General features: G+C 50.8%; 1 protein-coding gene across 1 annotated transcript in view; it reads right to left on the bottom strand.

The window, feature by feature from the left end:
* Positions 1 to 18,168, bottom strand: part of LOC144942898 (CD166 antigen-like) — a 34,348-nt gene that overhangs the window by 6,426 nt on the left and 9,754 nt on the right. The window contains exons 4-14 of the mRNA XM_078869900.1: positions 17,923 to 17,987; positions 17,144 to 17,228; positions 16,464 to 16,643; positions 15,766 to 15,887; positions 14,613 to 14,775; positions 12,531 to 12,652; positions 10,427 to 10,565; positions 8,565 to 8,695; positions 5,773 to 5,917; positions 4,326 to 4,446; positions 3,379 to 3,456 (exon numbers count right to left, since the gene is read on the bottom strand). Of these exons, the coding sequence (XP_078726026.1) occupies positions 3,379 to 3,456; positions 4,326 to 4,446; positions 5,773 to 5,917; positions 8,565 to 8,695; positions 10,427 to 10,565; positions 12,531 to 12,652; positions 14,613 to 14,775; positions 15,766 to 15,887; positions 16,464 to 16,643; positions 17,144 to 17,228; positions 17,923 to 17,987 (1,351 nt within the window). The remainder of the gene's footprint in view (positions 1 to 3,378; positions 3,457 to 4,325; positions 4,447 to 5,772; positions 5,918 to 8,564; positions 8,696 to 10,426; positions 10,566 to 12,530; positions 12,653 to 14,612; positions 14,776 to 15,765; positions 15,888 to 16,463; positions 16,644 to 17,143; positions 17,229 to 17,922; positions 17,988 to 18,168) is intronic.

The following is an 18,168-nucleotide window of genomic DNA, read 5'->3' as shown; positions in this document are numbered from 1 at the left end:
CCCCCCGTACCCCCCTCCCCTCTCTCCGTACTCCTCCTCCCCTCCCCCCGTAACCCCCTCCCCTCCCCCCGTAACCCCCTCCCCCCTTACCCCTCCCCTCCCCTCCCCCCGTACCCCCCCTCCCCTCCCCCCGTACCCCCCTCCCCTCTCTCCGTACTCCTCCTCCCCTCCCCCCGTAACCCCCTCCCCTCCCCCCGTACCCCCCTCCCCTCCCCCCGTAACCCCCTCCCCCCTTACCCCTCCCCTCCCCCCGTACCCCCTCCCCCCTTACCCCTCCCCCCGTAACCCCCTCCCCTCCCTCCGTACCCCCCTCCCCTCCCCCCGTACCCCTCCCCTCTCCCCGTACCCCCCCTCCCCTCTCCCCATACCCCCTCCCCTCTCCCCGTACCCCCCTTCCCTCCCCTCTCCCCGTACCCCCTCCCCTCTCTCCGTACCCCCCTCCCCACTCTCCGTACCCCCCGTATAGCCTCAACAAGACGTCGGGGCAAGTGCAGTTAGCGAGTCGCACCTATGAAGGCCGGCACGGCACGCGAGGGGAGGGGGTGGGTTTGCATGCACCACGCCCGACCGCCTTCGTCTCCCCAGTGGCGATGTCTAATTACGCATCGCACCAGGCGACTCGTTTGCTGAGACCGAATTGACCCTGGGGTCGGCCCAGGACCGGTTCATGTGACCGGTCCTGGTGTTGGTGGCCGTGGGCAGGAATCGAACTCGGGTCTCTGCCGGGTCTCGGATCTCAGTGCGCGGAGTGTGACGCTTGTGGGGCTGGGCTGGCAAGCTCGCCACTGTACTTTTCGTGTTTCGTTCTCGAACTCAAAATAGTACCGTGATTTGGTACCAGAAAAAGCTTAGAGAATAATGGATGGATAACACGCAAGTTTCTAATTCATCGTTTTGCTTGAGTTATCTTTTTTTCGTAGAAAGATCCTTATTAGAGAAATAAAAACATTCTGCAAACATGTTTCACTTTTTTTTGTCTCGGATTGACAAAAAAAAACATTTAAATCCTAAGTGGCATAATTTCAACACTTTCATTAAAAACGTTTAAAACTCTCACTTGTTATCAACGGCGGTGGGTTTTTGAGAAGGGAATCTTGCCAGCCGTTTTAGTTCTTGACAACTGATGCGTTAAATTCCTGTAGACGCATTTACATAAGGCGGTAGAATGAGTATCAGAAATTAAGAAGCTTAGCCTCTAATTAACCTGAGTTGGTACGAAAATAGAACGACAAAATATCCCCATTTTCGTACCGTACCATAATATCGTACCGTGCTGCCACCGTTGACGTGGGGTAACGGTCAGCACCCTGGGCATGCAACTTAGAGGTGGCCATTTAAACTCCATCTCCAGGGGCAGAAATTGAAACATCAAGGTCGCACTCATCACACACAAAGTGCTTGTCACTAGTGAACGATACCTCGCCTATGTCAAGGAGCATAAACCATCATCACGCGCATTCCGATCATCGCAGCGCCAAATTTTGGCTTGCCATCGAACAAAGACGGTCACCCCATCACGCACTTTCTGATGCCATTCTGCGGCCGTCTGGAACACTGTTCTTTAGGATATTAAGAAGCCACTGGAGCTATGCACTTTAAGAATAGATTGAAAACATTTTTCTTTAGAACTGCTTTTTGTGTTTAGTTTTTTGTCCTTCCCCCGCACCTCCGATTACCAGGGTTGACTACGTAGAGTACGAAAGAAGTTCAACATACACACATCATCATGATTATGAGCTTAGCCCCGTGCCTCTGGTGCGATTCAACTCGTAGCAGAATTACAGCAAACTTCATGGGACACAAAATGGTGTAACTTCCAAATGTGTTTATTAGACTCACAATATAATGCACACAGTACCGTGCTACCAGACACATCCTCCGACTCGGTTTCCACGCTGCCAATCACAGACAGGCTTCAATGAACGTCACACTCCCCACCACGATTTCCACCCAGTCCCATTCGCCATCAACATTCTCGGCGCCACCCAAAATGGTTTAGGCCCGGCCTGGGTGGCTACTCGGAGCAAGCGGCTCGGAATCAGAAGGTTGCGAGGTCAAATCCTGGTTGGGGGGGGGCAGTTGACTCAGCACATCATCCATGTGGGGTAGATAAAATAGGGACCACTCTGTGGGGAAGTGGCCAGTGGTTGTACGAAAGAGACTTTCCCCCCCTTCATAGGAACGACATTTCCACGACTGGCTCAGGGTTGTAAACAGGACATGAGGACCGCGTCGATGGTCGTTTGAGCAGGAAGCCACTTTGAATAAACTAAAACACATTCAAACCTAAACACACAGCGTGATATCCGAAACCCAATGCAGCATTGCAAGCGGGGGCATGCGGATGTGTAATGCAGAAGTGGCGTGGTACACATGTTTCAGAATGAACAAAACGTGGCTCTCTGGGGCAAGTGAACACCAGGCTGAGACTCCAGTGTAGGTGCAGGCCAATTCCAATCCCAGTAGCCGTACATCCACTGACGTTCGCGTGGTGCTCCACTTCTGTAACCCAGAACTTTGGAGGCAAGGGTTGGTGGATCACGTAGGCACTCGTGAAACTCCCAAACCTGCTGTGCTATGGAGGTGGCCAGGAGACAGCAGACCCCTTGGGTGGTATCCTGCTCGTGTGCGGTGTGCCCTTACACACGCGAGCCTTCAACACTCATCCCGTGATAAGAACACAGATCGCGAACGTTTTGTTGGAATAATAACAACAACAATAATTTTACGGGGGAATGTTTTAATTATCTCTGCGCCAGGTTTGGTAGCATTTCACAAAAGATTTTGGGAGAGTATAAAAGGATCGCGGCCACTGCCTAACGCAAAGGGAGATGCGATTAAATAAGGAGACGGATTTTTTTGGCTCTATTGAAGCAGGCTCCTCCTTAAATGGTTTAATGCACAGAAAAAAACTCACATCTAAACCACAACGCAGTCTTTGTGTGATTAACCAAACAATCCCTGCCCTGCTTTGCAGACTATGAACGGCACAACAATGGCACAGCCGCAATTAAAGTTCGCTTCCTGCCTCTGCATTTCATTCTGCTATTAGATTAATTGATTTTCTCATCATTGGATTTCTCATAATTTCACAGGACAATCAGGGACGTAAAGCTTGAGCAAAGGATCCATCTGCAACAGAGAGACAAAGGCGCGTGTTACCCGTGGCCACATTACACCTCCGATTAGCACGATTGGCAAAGACGTACGGCGCGAAAGAAGTTCAACATACATACATAGAAAACACGCGGCGAATATGCCCCAGCTCCCGGGCGTGGAGCGGAATGTCGGACACCGCGCCAAACAATGCGCGGTGTGGCACAGTCCGGCGGTGGCCGGTAACGTTTGAGCAGTGGTGCGAGTGAAACGTCGACTCACCAGACAGCAGGATCCACTCTCAGAGGTATCGATTCCGCATTACCACCGGGGGACGATGGCTCGTTGATCGTTTTCGAACTGAGGGAGAGAGGCCACGTGACGTTTAAAGATGTCTAAGACGGGTATCGGACCGTACCGTGGGGTAGTGGTCAGTGCGCTGGACTTGCGATGCACAGGTCACCGGCTCATTACAATCTCCCAGCAGGTCAGTTTCAACAATGGGGGCAGGTTTATTAATCCCGCCAGCCTCTTTTTGAACTGGCAACCTGTGGATTCCAAGTCTAGCGGGCACTGCCCACGGCACCACGGCAGCTCCCTTCGCTTTCTCGGTTAAAAGGTACAAGCGTAAAGTTTATCGCTAGACGTGTCTATATACGCGGCTAACCGGTGCCCGACACCAAACAAACAAAAGTTCCGTTGTGCACACATCGAGCGGACTAAGAACACAGCGAGTAGATGAAGAACACGGGGGGAGGACGAAGAACACGGCGAGCAGATAAAGAACATGGCGAGCGGATGAAGAACACCGCGAGTGGATGAAGAACACGGCAGGCGAATGAAGAACACCACGAGTGGTCGATGAACATGACGAGTGGATGAAGAACACCACGAGTGGTCGATGAACACAGCAAGCAGATAAAGAACACGGCAGGCAGATGAAGAACACTGCGAGTGGATGAAGAACACGGCGAGTGGATGAAGAACACGGCGAGTGGATGAAGAACACGGGGGGCGGATAAAGAACACGGCAGGTGAATGAAGAAGACCGCGAGTGATCGATGAACATGACGAGTGGATGAAGAGCACCGTGAGAGGATGAAGAACACAGCAAGTGGACGAATAACACGGCAAGCAGATCAAGAACACAGCGAGAGGATCAAGAACACGGCAAGCAGATCAAGAACAATGATGATGAACACGGCGGACGAGCAAAGCGCAGGGCTCACCCTTTCTTGGCGAAGCAGGCCTTCTTGGTGAAGTAGAGGCCGAGGACGACGGCGATAGCAGCAGCGATGATGAGGCAGACAACCACGATGATGATGATGGTCTTGCTGTCATCTTCCTTCACTGTCAAAACAAAACCACGGGGCGCAGGAGAGCTACGGAATCATTTTGCATGACAAATAATTGCGCGTGTGCTACATCTGGGATCCGTGCCATCCTTATAGCGCGACGGCTATCGGCGAAGGCGTCGTGTCACACAGACAGGTAGAGCACTGTTGCTCTGTGGTTCTACCTAGTTAATCAACAACTATTAAACTAAAACATGTATAATACTTTACCAGGTAAGGCCGACTGAGCTATGTAGCTCTTTATCAGAAGCGACCTGTCCACAAATGAGAGCTCAACAAAGTGGCTTATCACGTGGAAATTGATAGCAGCCAAATACTCTAAACGCGTGATGTTGATTCTAAATGTAGAAGGGAAAAACCGGAGGACCCGGAGAAAAATACACACGACCACGGGGAGAGAGACACGCAAACTCCAAACATACGGGCGTCAGGGTCAGGATCGAACCCACGACCTCCCATTTTCAGTGGTACCTCGTCGTTAATTCGCTCCAGAAGGTAGGAGGACTTATACCGAAAATGACGTATACCAAACAAATTTTTCCCATAAGAAATAGAGGGAAAGGAAATAATCCGTTCCAGAGTATAATAAATTATATTTTATATGGCATATTATAAATTAATGAGTTTGTATAAAATAATTTAGACACTACTTATTACTAAAATGCATACATAAATTAAAATAAATGCATACATAAATTAAAATAAATTGAAATACAAATAAAATTTAACATCACTTTACGTTGCTGAGAGGAGGGTTGCGCACTGAACGAGATCTACAGGCAGACTGAGGAGCGGCGCTTAGTTTCAGTCGTGAACGGGGTATACGCGGGTACGTGGTGACTCATCCCGACCCATACAAGTTCTAGCAAGCGCGTCGTATCCCAAGCAAGACGTCGTATCCCAAGACATTTTTTTCTCGTCAAAACACGACGTATACCAAATTCTACGTATTCCAAAGCGGTCGTATACCGAGGTATGACTGTACCAGACAAAGTAGTTAACATCTCTCCACCAGGCAGTTTTCAAATTGGGACCGTGACGTGGGTGCACATGGGCTTGGCTTTACAAACAGAACCACCCTTGCCACCCTCGCTCACCCTCGCACCCTCGCTCACACTCATCCACCCTCACCCACCCTCGCCACCCTCTCCCACCCTCGCCACCCTCACAACCCTCATCCACCTTCGCCACCCTCACCCACGCACGCTTCCTTCCTGGTGGCCTGCCATTCCACTGAAATTGGCATGTCACGTTTCTTTTATGTTGGTTAAAAAATATATATTTGTCCGATGATGAACACGTTGAGAAACGAGATGCTGACCCTGCGTCAAGACGAAGGACTTCTCGGCCTCTCCGTGCTGGTTCTTGGCCTTGCACGTCACTTTGGAGGGAAACTTATCGGACAAATTGATGGTCACCCTGCTGATGACGCCCGTTACCGTCACTTGTTGCGAAATGGTGGACTGCTGCAAAAACAGTGACAAAGAAAGGGTTTTTGTTGTTGTTGGGGTTACATCATATAAATATAAACACATTGTTAAACCCGCCCGTCACCACCCCACACGCAGCCAATAGGTATGGTTTGTCACGTAAACAAAACGTACCCGTATACCGAGGTATGACTGCACGGGCATAGTATTGATTTGGAACCCCCCCCGCCCACCTCCTACGCATTTTCCATATGCTGAATTCCTCTTGATATGCAAATTATTTTGTTTAGGCGCTCTTCTTCCCACCTCCCCCCCCTCTAACCCAGCTTAAATATACGCTCCAAGCTTGGGGTGTTTCATTCTTCGCCTGAGGATGGCTGCTTGCGTTGTGGCCGAAACGTCGTGAGAATTGTTTTATTATGTTTTATTTTTATTATTTTATTACTTCCCTTCTACGTGACTTTACCGAAAGAACCAAGAAGATGAATCCCTGCAGTCACGAAAGCTTTAAATCGAAATAAAACGTACCATTATTCTTATTTTTCACACTTTGACAATGGAAAAAAGGTACCCCATGACATAGCAGCTCACCCCGAGCTATAAAGGCTCTGACACGTGTGGCATTGTATATGTACTGTTCATCTTTTGGCGTTCTCTGGTCTGACACTGGTGAGACTAGGCCATGAAGAAGGCTGTCTCTGCTGGAGGCCAATCCGTTTCAAAGACAATGCAAATATAGATTCAGAGCATGTTTGTTTGCATGTTCACCACAAGTACGTGTGGTTCGTGCAGACTTGATGCCTTGCAAGAGGTTTCTATTTGGTGTTTGAACATCTTAACACCTCCTGTTTTATTGCCAGAAAGGGTAAAACCTGTTCTTATATTTCAAAACGTACCAGTTAGTTACTAGGTGAGCACACCGGCGTCTTGGAGGGTAAACCCACAACATTCATAATTAGAGTACTGTGACGTTTTGCTCGTGATTGGGACCAGCTTCATCAGGCGATGTGCCAGAATTGCGATGGTGGGTGCCTAGTGATGGTGGGTCAATGACACATATATATTTATGCGATCTAACCCAAATAGTATAATATTGGTCGCGAAAGTATTTGTGTTAAACTGCTGCAAAACACAGCACGGTCGTGTCACAAAGCGGGCTCCAAACTCGTCTGAATTAATCATCGTCAGCGTTGATTATTATTGGATAACGTCACAGTACTCGAATTGTAAATGTTGTGGGTTTACTCTCCAACACACCAGTCAGTGCTGAACTAGAAACAAAAATTGTAAATGTTGTGGTTTCACGTTTCAACACACCGGTGGGCTAAAGCAGTGAACGATTTGTCTTTTGTCAACGTGACACTTTTTTACTGATTGGCCGTGTCGGGTGGTGGAGGGTTACGACACATTTATAAATAATGCGATCTAAACCCAAAAACGTTGATTATGAATAATATTGGTCGTGAAAGCCTACGTGTTAAACTAACTAGAAACTAATTGGCACGTTTTGTTTACGCGACAAACCTTACTAATTGTCTGTGTCGCGTGGTGGCGGGTTTAACGACATTTATATTTACGCGATAACATTGATCGCAAACGCCCTACTAGTGTTAAACGTTATTGCGCTCGTTAACCCAGGAAAGCTCTCTTGAGTGTCAGGACTTTTTCTTTCAGGAGGGTCCTGCCAAGTCTCACAGGGCTGGCGATGTTGCTACTGCTGATGTGTAATCCCAAAGGAGTTAATTGCACGACATTTGCGATGTTTTTTGGCCAACAATATAAATATTTTATTCGTTTTTATTTTTTAGTCTTGGGAGAAAACCGGAGAATCCGGAGGAAACCCAAACTGAAAGAGGGCAAGAGAACATACAAACTCCACGCAGAGAGAGGTGCCCGAGTAGGGGATCGAACCCAGGCCTTGAACACCACTACTCTTGCGTTTTGTGGGGGTGAGTCCAACTTGCATATCAGAGACTCGCTTTCCTTGGTATAATCACTGTCACGTGAATTACGGGTGCCAGAGAGACGCTGTGATATGGTGAACACGTCCCAGCACGTGTCATCCGCCAGGCGCTTGGCTCAGCGGGCAGAGCCAGCAGCTCGCAATCGGACAGCAGCGATATTCACATCCTGGCTGGCTGGGTTGTCGACTCACAGTCCCATCATCCCTTTGGGGGGGTCCGTAAAGCGAGTACCACTTTGTTGGGAAGTCAACAGTGGTTGTTCCACAGACAGATTTACCCCCGTTATAGAAGCATAGAATATTTCCACTGCTGGCCTCGGGAGATGGGGGGGGGGGCGTACACAGGAGATGAGCACCGACGCCACGGTGCAGTGCGGCTGTGTGCGTGTGTGCGTTGTGTGTGTGCGTTGTGTGTGTGTGCATGTGTGTGCATGTGTGTGTGTGCGTGTGCCAACTGTGCACAGTAGGGGGTACAGCTAGTGCTACCGGTCATCTCAGTCAGCCAACCAATGGCACTTGGGTCTGTCCCGAGACCTCCTGTCAGCGTGCCTTCAACACTTCACGTGGCCTCAAAGTGCACCTGGCCTGGCACAGGCGCCGTGGTGATATCACTTTGTGGCAAATGGAGGGCATTGGTATGTGTGTGTGTGTACGTTGTGTGTGTGAGTGTGTGATGTGTATGTGTGCGTGTGTGTGTGCGAATCTCGCCGGCATGGTTACCGTTCCGTCCGGCAGGGTCCACCGTACGATGGAGAGGGGGTAGCCCAGAGCCTCGCAGGCGAGCACCACCGACTTCTCTGATGGCTGCACGGACACCTCCTCGTTCTTCGCCAAAGCCATCATCGGCTTTCCTGGTGAGCACAGCGAGGAATTTTAACGCGTCGGCCGAGCGTCTCTGAATGCATGCTGCCATCAATTCTCACCATTGACTCAACAAAGCGTCTGGAAGCACGGGCCCACCGCACACTCAAAATCAGAATCAGAATATGCATTTATACTGTCGAAATCAGATGAGCTATACAGTAGAACGCACCAGAACTCGAACAAATCGGTGTTCGAACGATATTTCCGAACATTTTTTGCCCCAGAAACCGAACGAAATTCGGAGGTCGAACTGGCAATCGCGACTTGAAAGAACCTGTACGACTGAGACGCGTATGGCCAGCGTGCATGATGCTTGCCCAGACAAAGATTTTACCACCTCTTCCTCCTCACCACCTTCCACTCAAGCCATCAACTACAGATAAAGTGAAGTTCAATGTTCATTTATTTCATTTATTCAATATATTTATTCCATTTATTTATTGTGTTTCTTGTTTTTTGATGATTTTATGCATGTAATTACTGTAAACTTCGTGTAAAAATGCTTTATAATGAAAGATTTATTGTGTCTGGAAACAATTAAAGAAGACAAATTAATGTCATTTACATTAATTCTTATGGGGAAATTAATTCGGTGTTCGAACAAATATGGTGTTCAAATGGCCTTCTAGAACGAATTAAGTTCGATCTTCAGGGTACCACTGTATAGCTCTTTTTCACAGATGTCCACTACGAGCCTTGCTTTACTCATGTTACTCATGTAAAGCAAGGCAAGGTTGTGGAACAGTGCAAGCTGACAAGAGATCAGGGTATTTGGAAAATTATAAATACAATCACTGACACATGTTCAGCTGTTGAGATGGTGGTCTGGGCAAGGCTGTGGAGTATTATGCATGCAATGGTGGTGGTCACCTGACATATGTGGCAAGGAATTGTGGGCGTCGTGCCTTGCTGCTGTTTTAGCTCGTTTTTAAACATGTGTAGTGAGTCTGAGTCGCAGACGTTATCTTAGGTGCAACACTATTTATTTACACAACAGTACATAACATAACACAATCTACACTCGGGTCTCGAATGCCCATCCAGCCACGCTACGGCAGAACTAGACACGGGTCGCTATCTCGGTCCGGACCACAAGCTGGGTCCCGGACCGCGTGGCTCGAGGCTTCTTCTCCCCGACATGGATCTTTGTAACACCAGCACACGAAGAACTTCGAGCTCCTCACGGGGCCCTCGTTATATTCCCCCGGGCTGGGGCTGGCTCCGCCCTTCACCCCGCCCACCTTCTAGGTTTCTCAAGCTCCTTCTCGAAGGTTCCCGAGAGCTCCTTTGGACCACGTGACCGCCCCGCGATCCCCGTCCACCGGTGGCCCTCCTCCAATATCGTCCGGTCACGTGACGGCAGGTCAACCAGCGTATCATGCCCAAGGTAACCCTGGCTGGCTGACGCTCCCTCTCGCTACCTCACCGGGAGCCCGCACCGCACACTGCTCGCGGTGCCTCCACACTAACCAGCGCTCACCCAGGCCCCGCTAGGGCTGGTACTACATCCCATAACCCGGGCTGCACATAATGACAACACATTACCCGCCGTGGCTTCGTAAGCCCCGGCACCATACAGTGACAAGCACAGTCATTACATCTGTACGAGCCCACCGATACGTACTTCGTGAAATGCTTGGAAGTAGAAATTTATATTAATTGGGAGTTACAAAACAGGCTTTAAGGCGTCCTGAGTGACACATTAGCGGCGTTCTTACCATGCACGGTTATCGGGGAGGACACTTCCCTCTGCAGGTCGCTGGCGTTGATGCTCGCAAAGCAGCAGGTCAAGTTGCCCGAATCGTAATAGTCGGCCACTTTTGAAATCTTCATGCCGTAGTCGAAGACGTTGCCATTCTGCAGAATGCGATCGACACGTGCCATGAATACAATTTGCATGGCGATGACGCTGCACCGTGATGACGCTGCAAATGCATTCGGTCGCCCACGCCATCCATCCAGCAGTCTAATTTGGGAGCAGCACAGTTAATCGATTGGCAGGTAGTGTGTGGTGGAGCAAAGGGTGGGTACTGCCACTATATTCCAAGTCGTCTGGCCACTGTGGAGGAGTAGGCCAAATACCGTCCTGAGAGGGGCTCTCTAGAGCTTTTCAAAAACATTGGGTCACGTGTGTTGCGGTACAGATTTTTAAAATGTCACCGCACGTTGCTTGATCTGGCCACATCACACAGCGGCATCGCCCCTGACTGGCAGCCTCGACCCGCCTGTGAGACACGGCTCCTGCGCAATAGCTCTGCTTCATGAAACCGGCACGGATACCAAATACATTACATCATTACCTCCATACTGTACATAATACGATATTTGAAAAACAAAACGTTTTGCTGGCTGGCTGACTGGCATGCAGGTGACAGAGAGGAAAGAGAGAGAGATAAATGGAAAGAGAGCGTGGGAAGGCGACAAGCAGTGGGAGGGAAGGGTTAGGGAGAGGTGAGAGAGATTGAGAGCGAGGTGAGAGAGGTGAGAGATGGGGAGAGAGATAGCGGGAGAGAAGTGGGTGGCGTACAGCGGAGGGACGAGAGAGAGAGGGGACAGGGGAATAGAGAGACAGAGACAGAGCGAGCAATCGAGATACATAGCGACATGCAGCACAGAGAAGGCAAGTTAAAAAGTTTTGCTGGCTGGGACGGACGGACGGCCACGACCAATGGGCGCACGGATTGCTCGTTATTGTACAAAATAAACAGCGGAATTGTTGGCGGTGCTATGGGGGCCAGAGGGGCGGGGCTGCGGGGGACCAAGCCTCGTGCCACGAGGGCAACGCAAACACCAAAACTACAGTCTGTTCTTCTAGAGCGCGGTTGTAGTTGTGTTACCGAAGAACACCGCATTATCAAAAAATTACGTTATGATGAATAATATATAATATAGGGGAAAGCACAATCCGCGATAATACGTGAGATGTGTACGCAGGCCAAACAAAGACTGAGGCGTGAGGGTGCCATCTAGAAACATCCAGCAGCATCCCGCTTAGCACGATGCTATGCCGAGGCAGCCGTACGATCACTTATTCCTACTCGCACGACGTAGTTCCTTTCGCTCAAATGGCGTTATATCCAATTCGCATCCGCGTTATAAAAAATGTGTTCCTTAATACATTCATCGTGTTTTATCCGATTTGCCTCATGAAAACAACAAGACGCATTATATAGAAAACAGACTGCACTAAGTTATGTTACCATTGTCGTAACTTAAACTGATCCCAAAACTCCTTTCCCCATGTGTAGGTCATCTGTAACACATTCCCAGATGCAAATATCTCGCCATGGCAGCGTTCACTCACAAAATATGTAGGGAAGGTAGACCTGTGGGCATTTTTGATGTACACAACCGAGCACGCGGTACACAGGTACCGCACGCTCACAGGTACCATGCGCTAATGTACCGCGCGTTTGTCTACCTTCCGTGCGTGCGTGCGGGTAGACGCATAGTTACGTTTGGGATGCGAGCTCGCTTTACACACCGACGCGTTTGGCCACGTCACACGTGCTTACTGCAAACAACTGCCGCAACGCACCTTCAGCTCGCCTTCAACGTTCGCTGAACGTGCCACGCGCGCGCCTCATACATCAGGGTATTTACGGAAAATGTTTTAATCCGTAACAAATACTTAATATATCGAGGACTGCAGAGCTTAAGGATTTGCCCGTGGCACCAACTCACGACTCCGTGGCTACTGCCTCGCGGCTCGCCGTGGCTCCTCGAGCGACGCAGCACCAAAACCGAACATCGTCGCGATTGCCGCCGTCGTTGTCGCAAAATCCTCATGACATCGAGTGACTGTGTTGGCGATCATCTCACCTTTTTCCATGAGTAGATGCCCTGCAGCTCGGGATTTGCCGCCAATGTACAAGTGGCTTCGAACTGCCGTCCAACCATGACCACTTCGGGTGGATTCAACGTCGTGGTGAGCGAGTCGATGTCTGGAGAGGGTGTTAGGACAGGCGCGGAAAGCACACGCCAACAGTTCCACTTATGATCCGTCAGTAGAAATACATCTGAGACTTCTTTATTTTTTTTTCTGATTGTTTACCCAGGAAAGCCTCACCGAGACTCAACGCTCTCTTTCAGGAGAGTCCTGCTAAATGTTCGCAGGATACTGCACTGCCGAGATATTAATTCCCTCGCCTAGTATACAGGAGGTCGTGGGTTCCATGATTTGGCGGTAGCGGCGGTGGTGGTTTTAGTGGTGGCGGCGGCGGTGGTGGTGGCGGTGGTGGCAGCGCTGGTGGCTCGAGAGATGACGAGATCAGAAGAGGGCGCAGGGGGTCAAGAGTGGCCATAGCGCCGCGTGGGCCCACGTTCCACTCTGTCAAAATTCTTCAGCAGAAGTCGTGAATGTTGGGATGAGGGAGATGTGGGCAGCGGTGGTGTAGTGGCCCGAGTTCAATTCCTGCTCACAGCCAACATCATTGACGATTATCTGAACCGGTGCTGGGCCTCCCCTAGGTCGGCTCAGCCTCAAATGAGTACCTAGTGCGGCATGTAAACATCACCACTGGGAGACAAAGGCGACCAGATGTAGTGGTGGCCACCGGCCCCCTCTGGTACCATGCTGGCCTTCATAGGAGCTGCTACTCACGAACAGAACTTGCACCGACAGTCTGTTACAGGCTACACGGGGGGGGGGGGGGGGTCTTTGTCTCTAATGCTGGGATGAGCGAGATGTCGATCTCATATTCACACGGCTAATCAGAAGATGCGATTGGCGCCACTAAATTATTCCATATAGGGTAAGAGGAGGAGGGAGGAGCCAAGGGGGACTGGTGCAGGATGGGGGGGGGTTGGGGTGTGGGTGGAGCCAGGAAGGTGGAGGTGGTAACAAAGGGCGGCGAAATGGACGGTGACGCCGTCTTTTAGTACCACCTTCACCTTCCTGGCTCCGCCCACACCCCAACCCCCCCAATTCTGCACCTCGTCCCCCTTGGCTCCTCCCCCCTCCTCTTACCCTATATATTAATGCCCCATCACAAATAACTCCCACTACAGTTATTTTGCTGTGCCTTTTTACACCTGATGAAGGAAGCTTGTGTTGCCTCCGAAACGTCGTGATTTATTATTTTATTTCTATTATTTAAATGTTTTATTTTAATTTTTACCTACGTGACTTTACCGAAAAAAACCTAAGAGTATGAATCCTTGCAGTCACGAAAGCTTCAAATCCATAATTAAATTATTCCACTCGGAAGAAGGCCAAGACCGAGGTCTTTTATAGTTTGTTTTCGTTTTTTTGTCCTCCCCCCGGGGTAATCCCCACTGCGCCTATCTCTGACGTCACGAGACAGAGAATACATAAAAAAACGACGCAACTATTTCTGATTTTAGCAGGAAAGGCCCCACTGAGCTGCTGGGCAGCTCTTCGCCAGAAGTGACCTGGCCACCACAAGCGAAAGCTCAACGAAGTGGCTTGTGTGGAAACTTATAGCAGCCAAGCACTCTAAACACATGTTGATTATATATGTGGAGGGGAAAACCGGAGGAGCTGGAGAAATATCCACGCAACCACGGGGAGTAGAGTACATGCAACTCCAAATATACAGCAGGCGTCAGGGTCGGGATTGAATCTACGACCTCCTGTATACCAGACAAGCTTTAAATCGAAATCAGACAAGGTAGTTAACGTCTCTCGCCACCGTTGCGTCCGCTTGGATCTTGCGCGGAGAAGCGCACCCCGTCCAGTTAAAGAGCGGCCCGCGGACACGGACACCACAGAGCTACCTCTGAGATCCTGTCGGGTGACCTTTGCTCCACATGCAGTAGGGGGCAGCACTTTGTCAACGTTATCCTCTTTCATGAAGTATGTTTTAGGGGACCTTCACGTGCAACATATTGCATTCCTCTCAACATACAAAATACGATTGTGTCGCATTTAATGATACTCACAATTCACCACCAGTCGTTTTTCCGCGATCAACACTTGTTCCTCAGAGCCATTCACAAACACATTGCCCGAGGCAACGCAGGAGTAACTGCCTGTGCGATCGCGCCCCACTTTCTGGATGAAGAGCCAATTCTTCCTGGTGTCCTGCTCGATCGGCACGCCATCCTAGGGAAAAGAGGATGCTGGTTGAATGCCCGCAAGGCATCGTCACATCGCTCCCATCACACCTCCTAGGGCAGATGGTTTTTATCTAAATTGTATGTTTTACCAGGTAAGGCCCACTGAGCTGTCTCGCTCTTTTTCAGAAGCGACCTCGCCACAAATGATAGCTCAAACAAAGTGGCTTATCACTTGGAAATTTCTCGCAGCCAAACACTCTAAACGTATGATGTTGATTCTAAATGTGGAGGGGAACAACCAAAGGACCCTGAGAAAAATCCACGCAATCACGGGGAGAGAGACGCAAACTCCAAATATACAGCATGCGTTAGGGTTGGGATAGAACCCAAGACCTCCTGCATACCAGGCGAGGTAGTTAACATCACACCTCCTAGGGCAGAGGTGCTTCGAGAGGTCACGCGAACCACCCCATTAGGGCCCCCCCCCCTCCCGGAGATACCCCTGGATATCTCTCGAAGGTACGCAAGACAATTCCCACGATGGCAGCGTGCACGTGGGGTTACCAGTGGTGCCATTGTGCGTGCGAGCGATTCTGGAGCCGTACGCCCGTCTGTCATATGCAAGAACCCGTGCCCTTGGCCAGCCTGGCCATCCTCAGGCTCTGCCCGTGCTCTCTCTCTCTCTCCCATACCGCATTTATTCCACTTCCATGTTATAAACGCTGGACCGTGCTCCAGAAGGAGGCGAGATCGACAGCGCACGCCCCGCGTGCCGGGGCCAGCTTTTGCGAGCAAGCTACAGAACTGCGACCATTCACACCAACGTGCATCCAAAAAAAACCCAAAACGCACCGGGCACGAGTTGGTCAACTCGGGCCAGGGCGGGTATGCGATGGTCGGATACGCGGCGTTCCGCTGTACCTCCACGGGCCCCTGTGCCCCCCTCATCCCACGCGGATGTTACGGGTGGGCGGGCGGCAGGGTGTTGGGTGCGGGGGATGGGGGGGGCGTGCACGGAGGCCGTTGGCGCACTCACTTGGAAGAACGCAATCATTGCCGGAGGATTGGCGTCTGCGAGGCACCTCAGCTGGACGTCGTCTCTCTCCTTGATGCCCAAAGGCGGCGATGCCACAATCAGCTCCACCTCCTCCGCGGGGTCTGTTGGGGTTTAGGGGGCCGCGTTCTGAGTTACAGCTCTGGCTCTGGCTCATCTGGCTCCGACTCGGGCTCGGCTCATGGGAATCCACAGCGTGGTTGAATGGATATTGAGCCGTGGCTCACTCGAGCCATGGCTAAGAATTCGGTCTTTAGTCTCTGCACGCGGTTCAGCCACAAGTTCCTTCGCGCACGTGTGCTCTTAGCATGCTCTTAGGATGCTCTTAGTGTGCTTTTAGTGCACTCCCATGCTGTAACAGAGCTCATTCTCATCACGAGCACAATTGTACGAATGTATGCAGAACTTCTTTCGCACCCTACGAAGCCAACCATTCTAATCGGAGGTGCAGGGGGGGAAGGACAACAAAGTAAACACAAAAATAAGTTTAAAAGTGCATAGCTCCCAGTATCGAGGAAATATGCACGATTCTGCTGCTGCTGATGCCACAGTGGTGTCACAGACATAATCAAAGCGCTGAACTCCCGGGGCGTGGTGATTGAAACCAGAGGGACAAAGTTTGTTCAGTTCCCTGTTGCCCCGCGCCCCCTCGTGTCTGTCCGCCCCAGGAGAGGACTCACAGTGCAGGGTGATGCGAATCTTCTCCGAGGATTTTGAGCGTGCTTGCCCGGGCATCTTGTAGTCGACCACACAGTGGTAGCTCGATATCCGGTCTGCCTTCTTGGGAACGTACTTCAAGGTGGAAGTGACGGAAAAGAAACCTTGGTCCAATTTTTGCGACGCGATCGAAATTTTGACGTCTATTTCGGAAAGAGAGAAAAAACGGACGAAAAGCTGACAGGCCGCTTGGCGTTAAAGCACCAGTCGTGAAAGGGTCAAACGTCGATTTGCGACCATACGCTCGTGCACGGGGAAAGAAGGCAGTGGGGGCCCCCCGTGCCTCTCGTGCCTCCCCGAACGACGTGCAACAGCTGCGTTTCTCTGCGGCGCCCATGGGGGAAGGTGAACGCGTCGTTGCCCCCCCCCCACCCTGGTGGGTACGGCGAAGCGCGATGGTCCGCTCGCGGGCGCTGCCCCGTTAGAGCAACGCTCGCGCAGGGAGGGCGCAATTGACGCCACGAGCTCAAACTTTCTGCCGGTCGCTTATTGAATGCCGTTCAAGACACAAAGGCAGAGAGGGATCCTTCGTGAGCCAACTTAAAACATGGCCAATACTGTGATCCGTATTCACTTTGGGTTCGGCCAAATCGTAGTTTTATGCCGATACATATGCAATTGACTCCTCTGCCACCTGCCGCACCTGCAGAAGTGTTCAAAAGTACGTCGTCCTTGTACCACGTGATGGTCGGCCTTGGGAAGACATGCGCCACCGTGCAGTTGGCGATCTGCATCACGTGTGCACGGAGGGAACAAAGTGAGATGTGCATCGCTCGCACCACATCTTACGACCACGACGCAGTGGAGCGACACCTCGGGAGCTTCTCTGCGCCACCCCCCCGCCCTCATCAACCCCCCACAGTAAACCGTGGTGCTCACAGCACAGTTCATGGACAATCAGCTCCACCTCCTCCGAGCCAATTTACTTCACAGGAAATTTAAATACTTGCTATTATGACTTTTTAAAGTTTTATTTACCAGGTAGGGCCCACTGAGCTATATAGCTCTTCTTGAGAAGTAACCTGGCCACATATGATAGCCGGTTATTGTAGCGGCCTGTGTACTAACCATAAATATACGCGGCGTCTGCTTACAGATTCCCTGACATCATTCGAAACGTAGTAGCAGCCATCGTGTGCCGGCATCATGATCCAGATTTGCCAAACTTGAAAAAAAAATGACATCACTCAACTGGAACGACGCACTGCGAGCAGGCACAGCTGACAAACAAATAAATGCCCCGCTCGCAAGCTAGGTGCAGAGACGTCTGGCAGCCACAGGGACAGCTACCTGTCAGGGTGCCCTTTCAAATGTGCAGTGTTGTGTGTGGGAAGGGCTCCGGGATGCGGTGGCATAGAGGAGGGCGGCTCCATCGGTAAAAAACGCAAATCGGTCCATCTATTATTGAGCGGAGCCTCTCACCTCGGTCAGTTCTCCGGTCAGTTGAACTGGCTCCGCCGTTCCAGATATCTTCACGTCCAGTTCAGCTGAAACGATAGGAGGCGCACAAATCGACGTCATTGCAAAACTTTGACCCCATGTAGCGCTGGGCTTTCGGGACCGCCGCGGTGACCGATTGCCGCGCATCGGTTCCATCGCTCCACCGCTCGGTTCCGACGGCAGAATCAAAAATAGTATCTCACCTCTGTTTCTACCACGCGTTCCGCT

The sequence above is a fragment of the Lampetra fluviatilis genome, chromosome 29, assembly GCF_964198595.1.
Source record: "Lampetra fluviatilis chromosome 29, kcLamFluv1.1, whole genome shotgun sequence".
NCBI classification, from domain to species: Eukaryota; Metazoa; Chordata; class Hyperoartia; order Petromyzontiformes; family Petromyzontidae; genus Lampetra; species Lampetra fluviatilis.
Note: the sequence above shows the minus strand (reverse complement) of the source record. Positions and strands in the feature narration are given on the sequence as shown.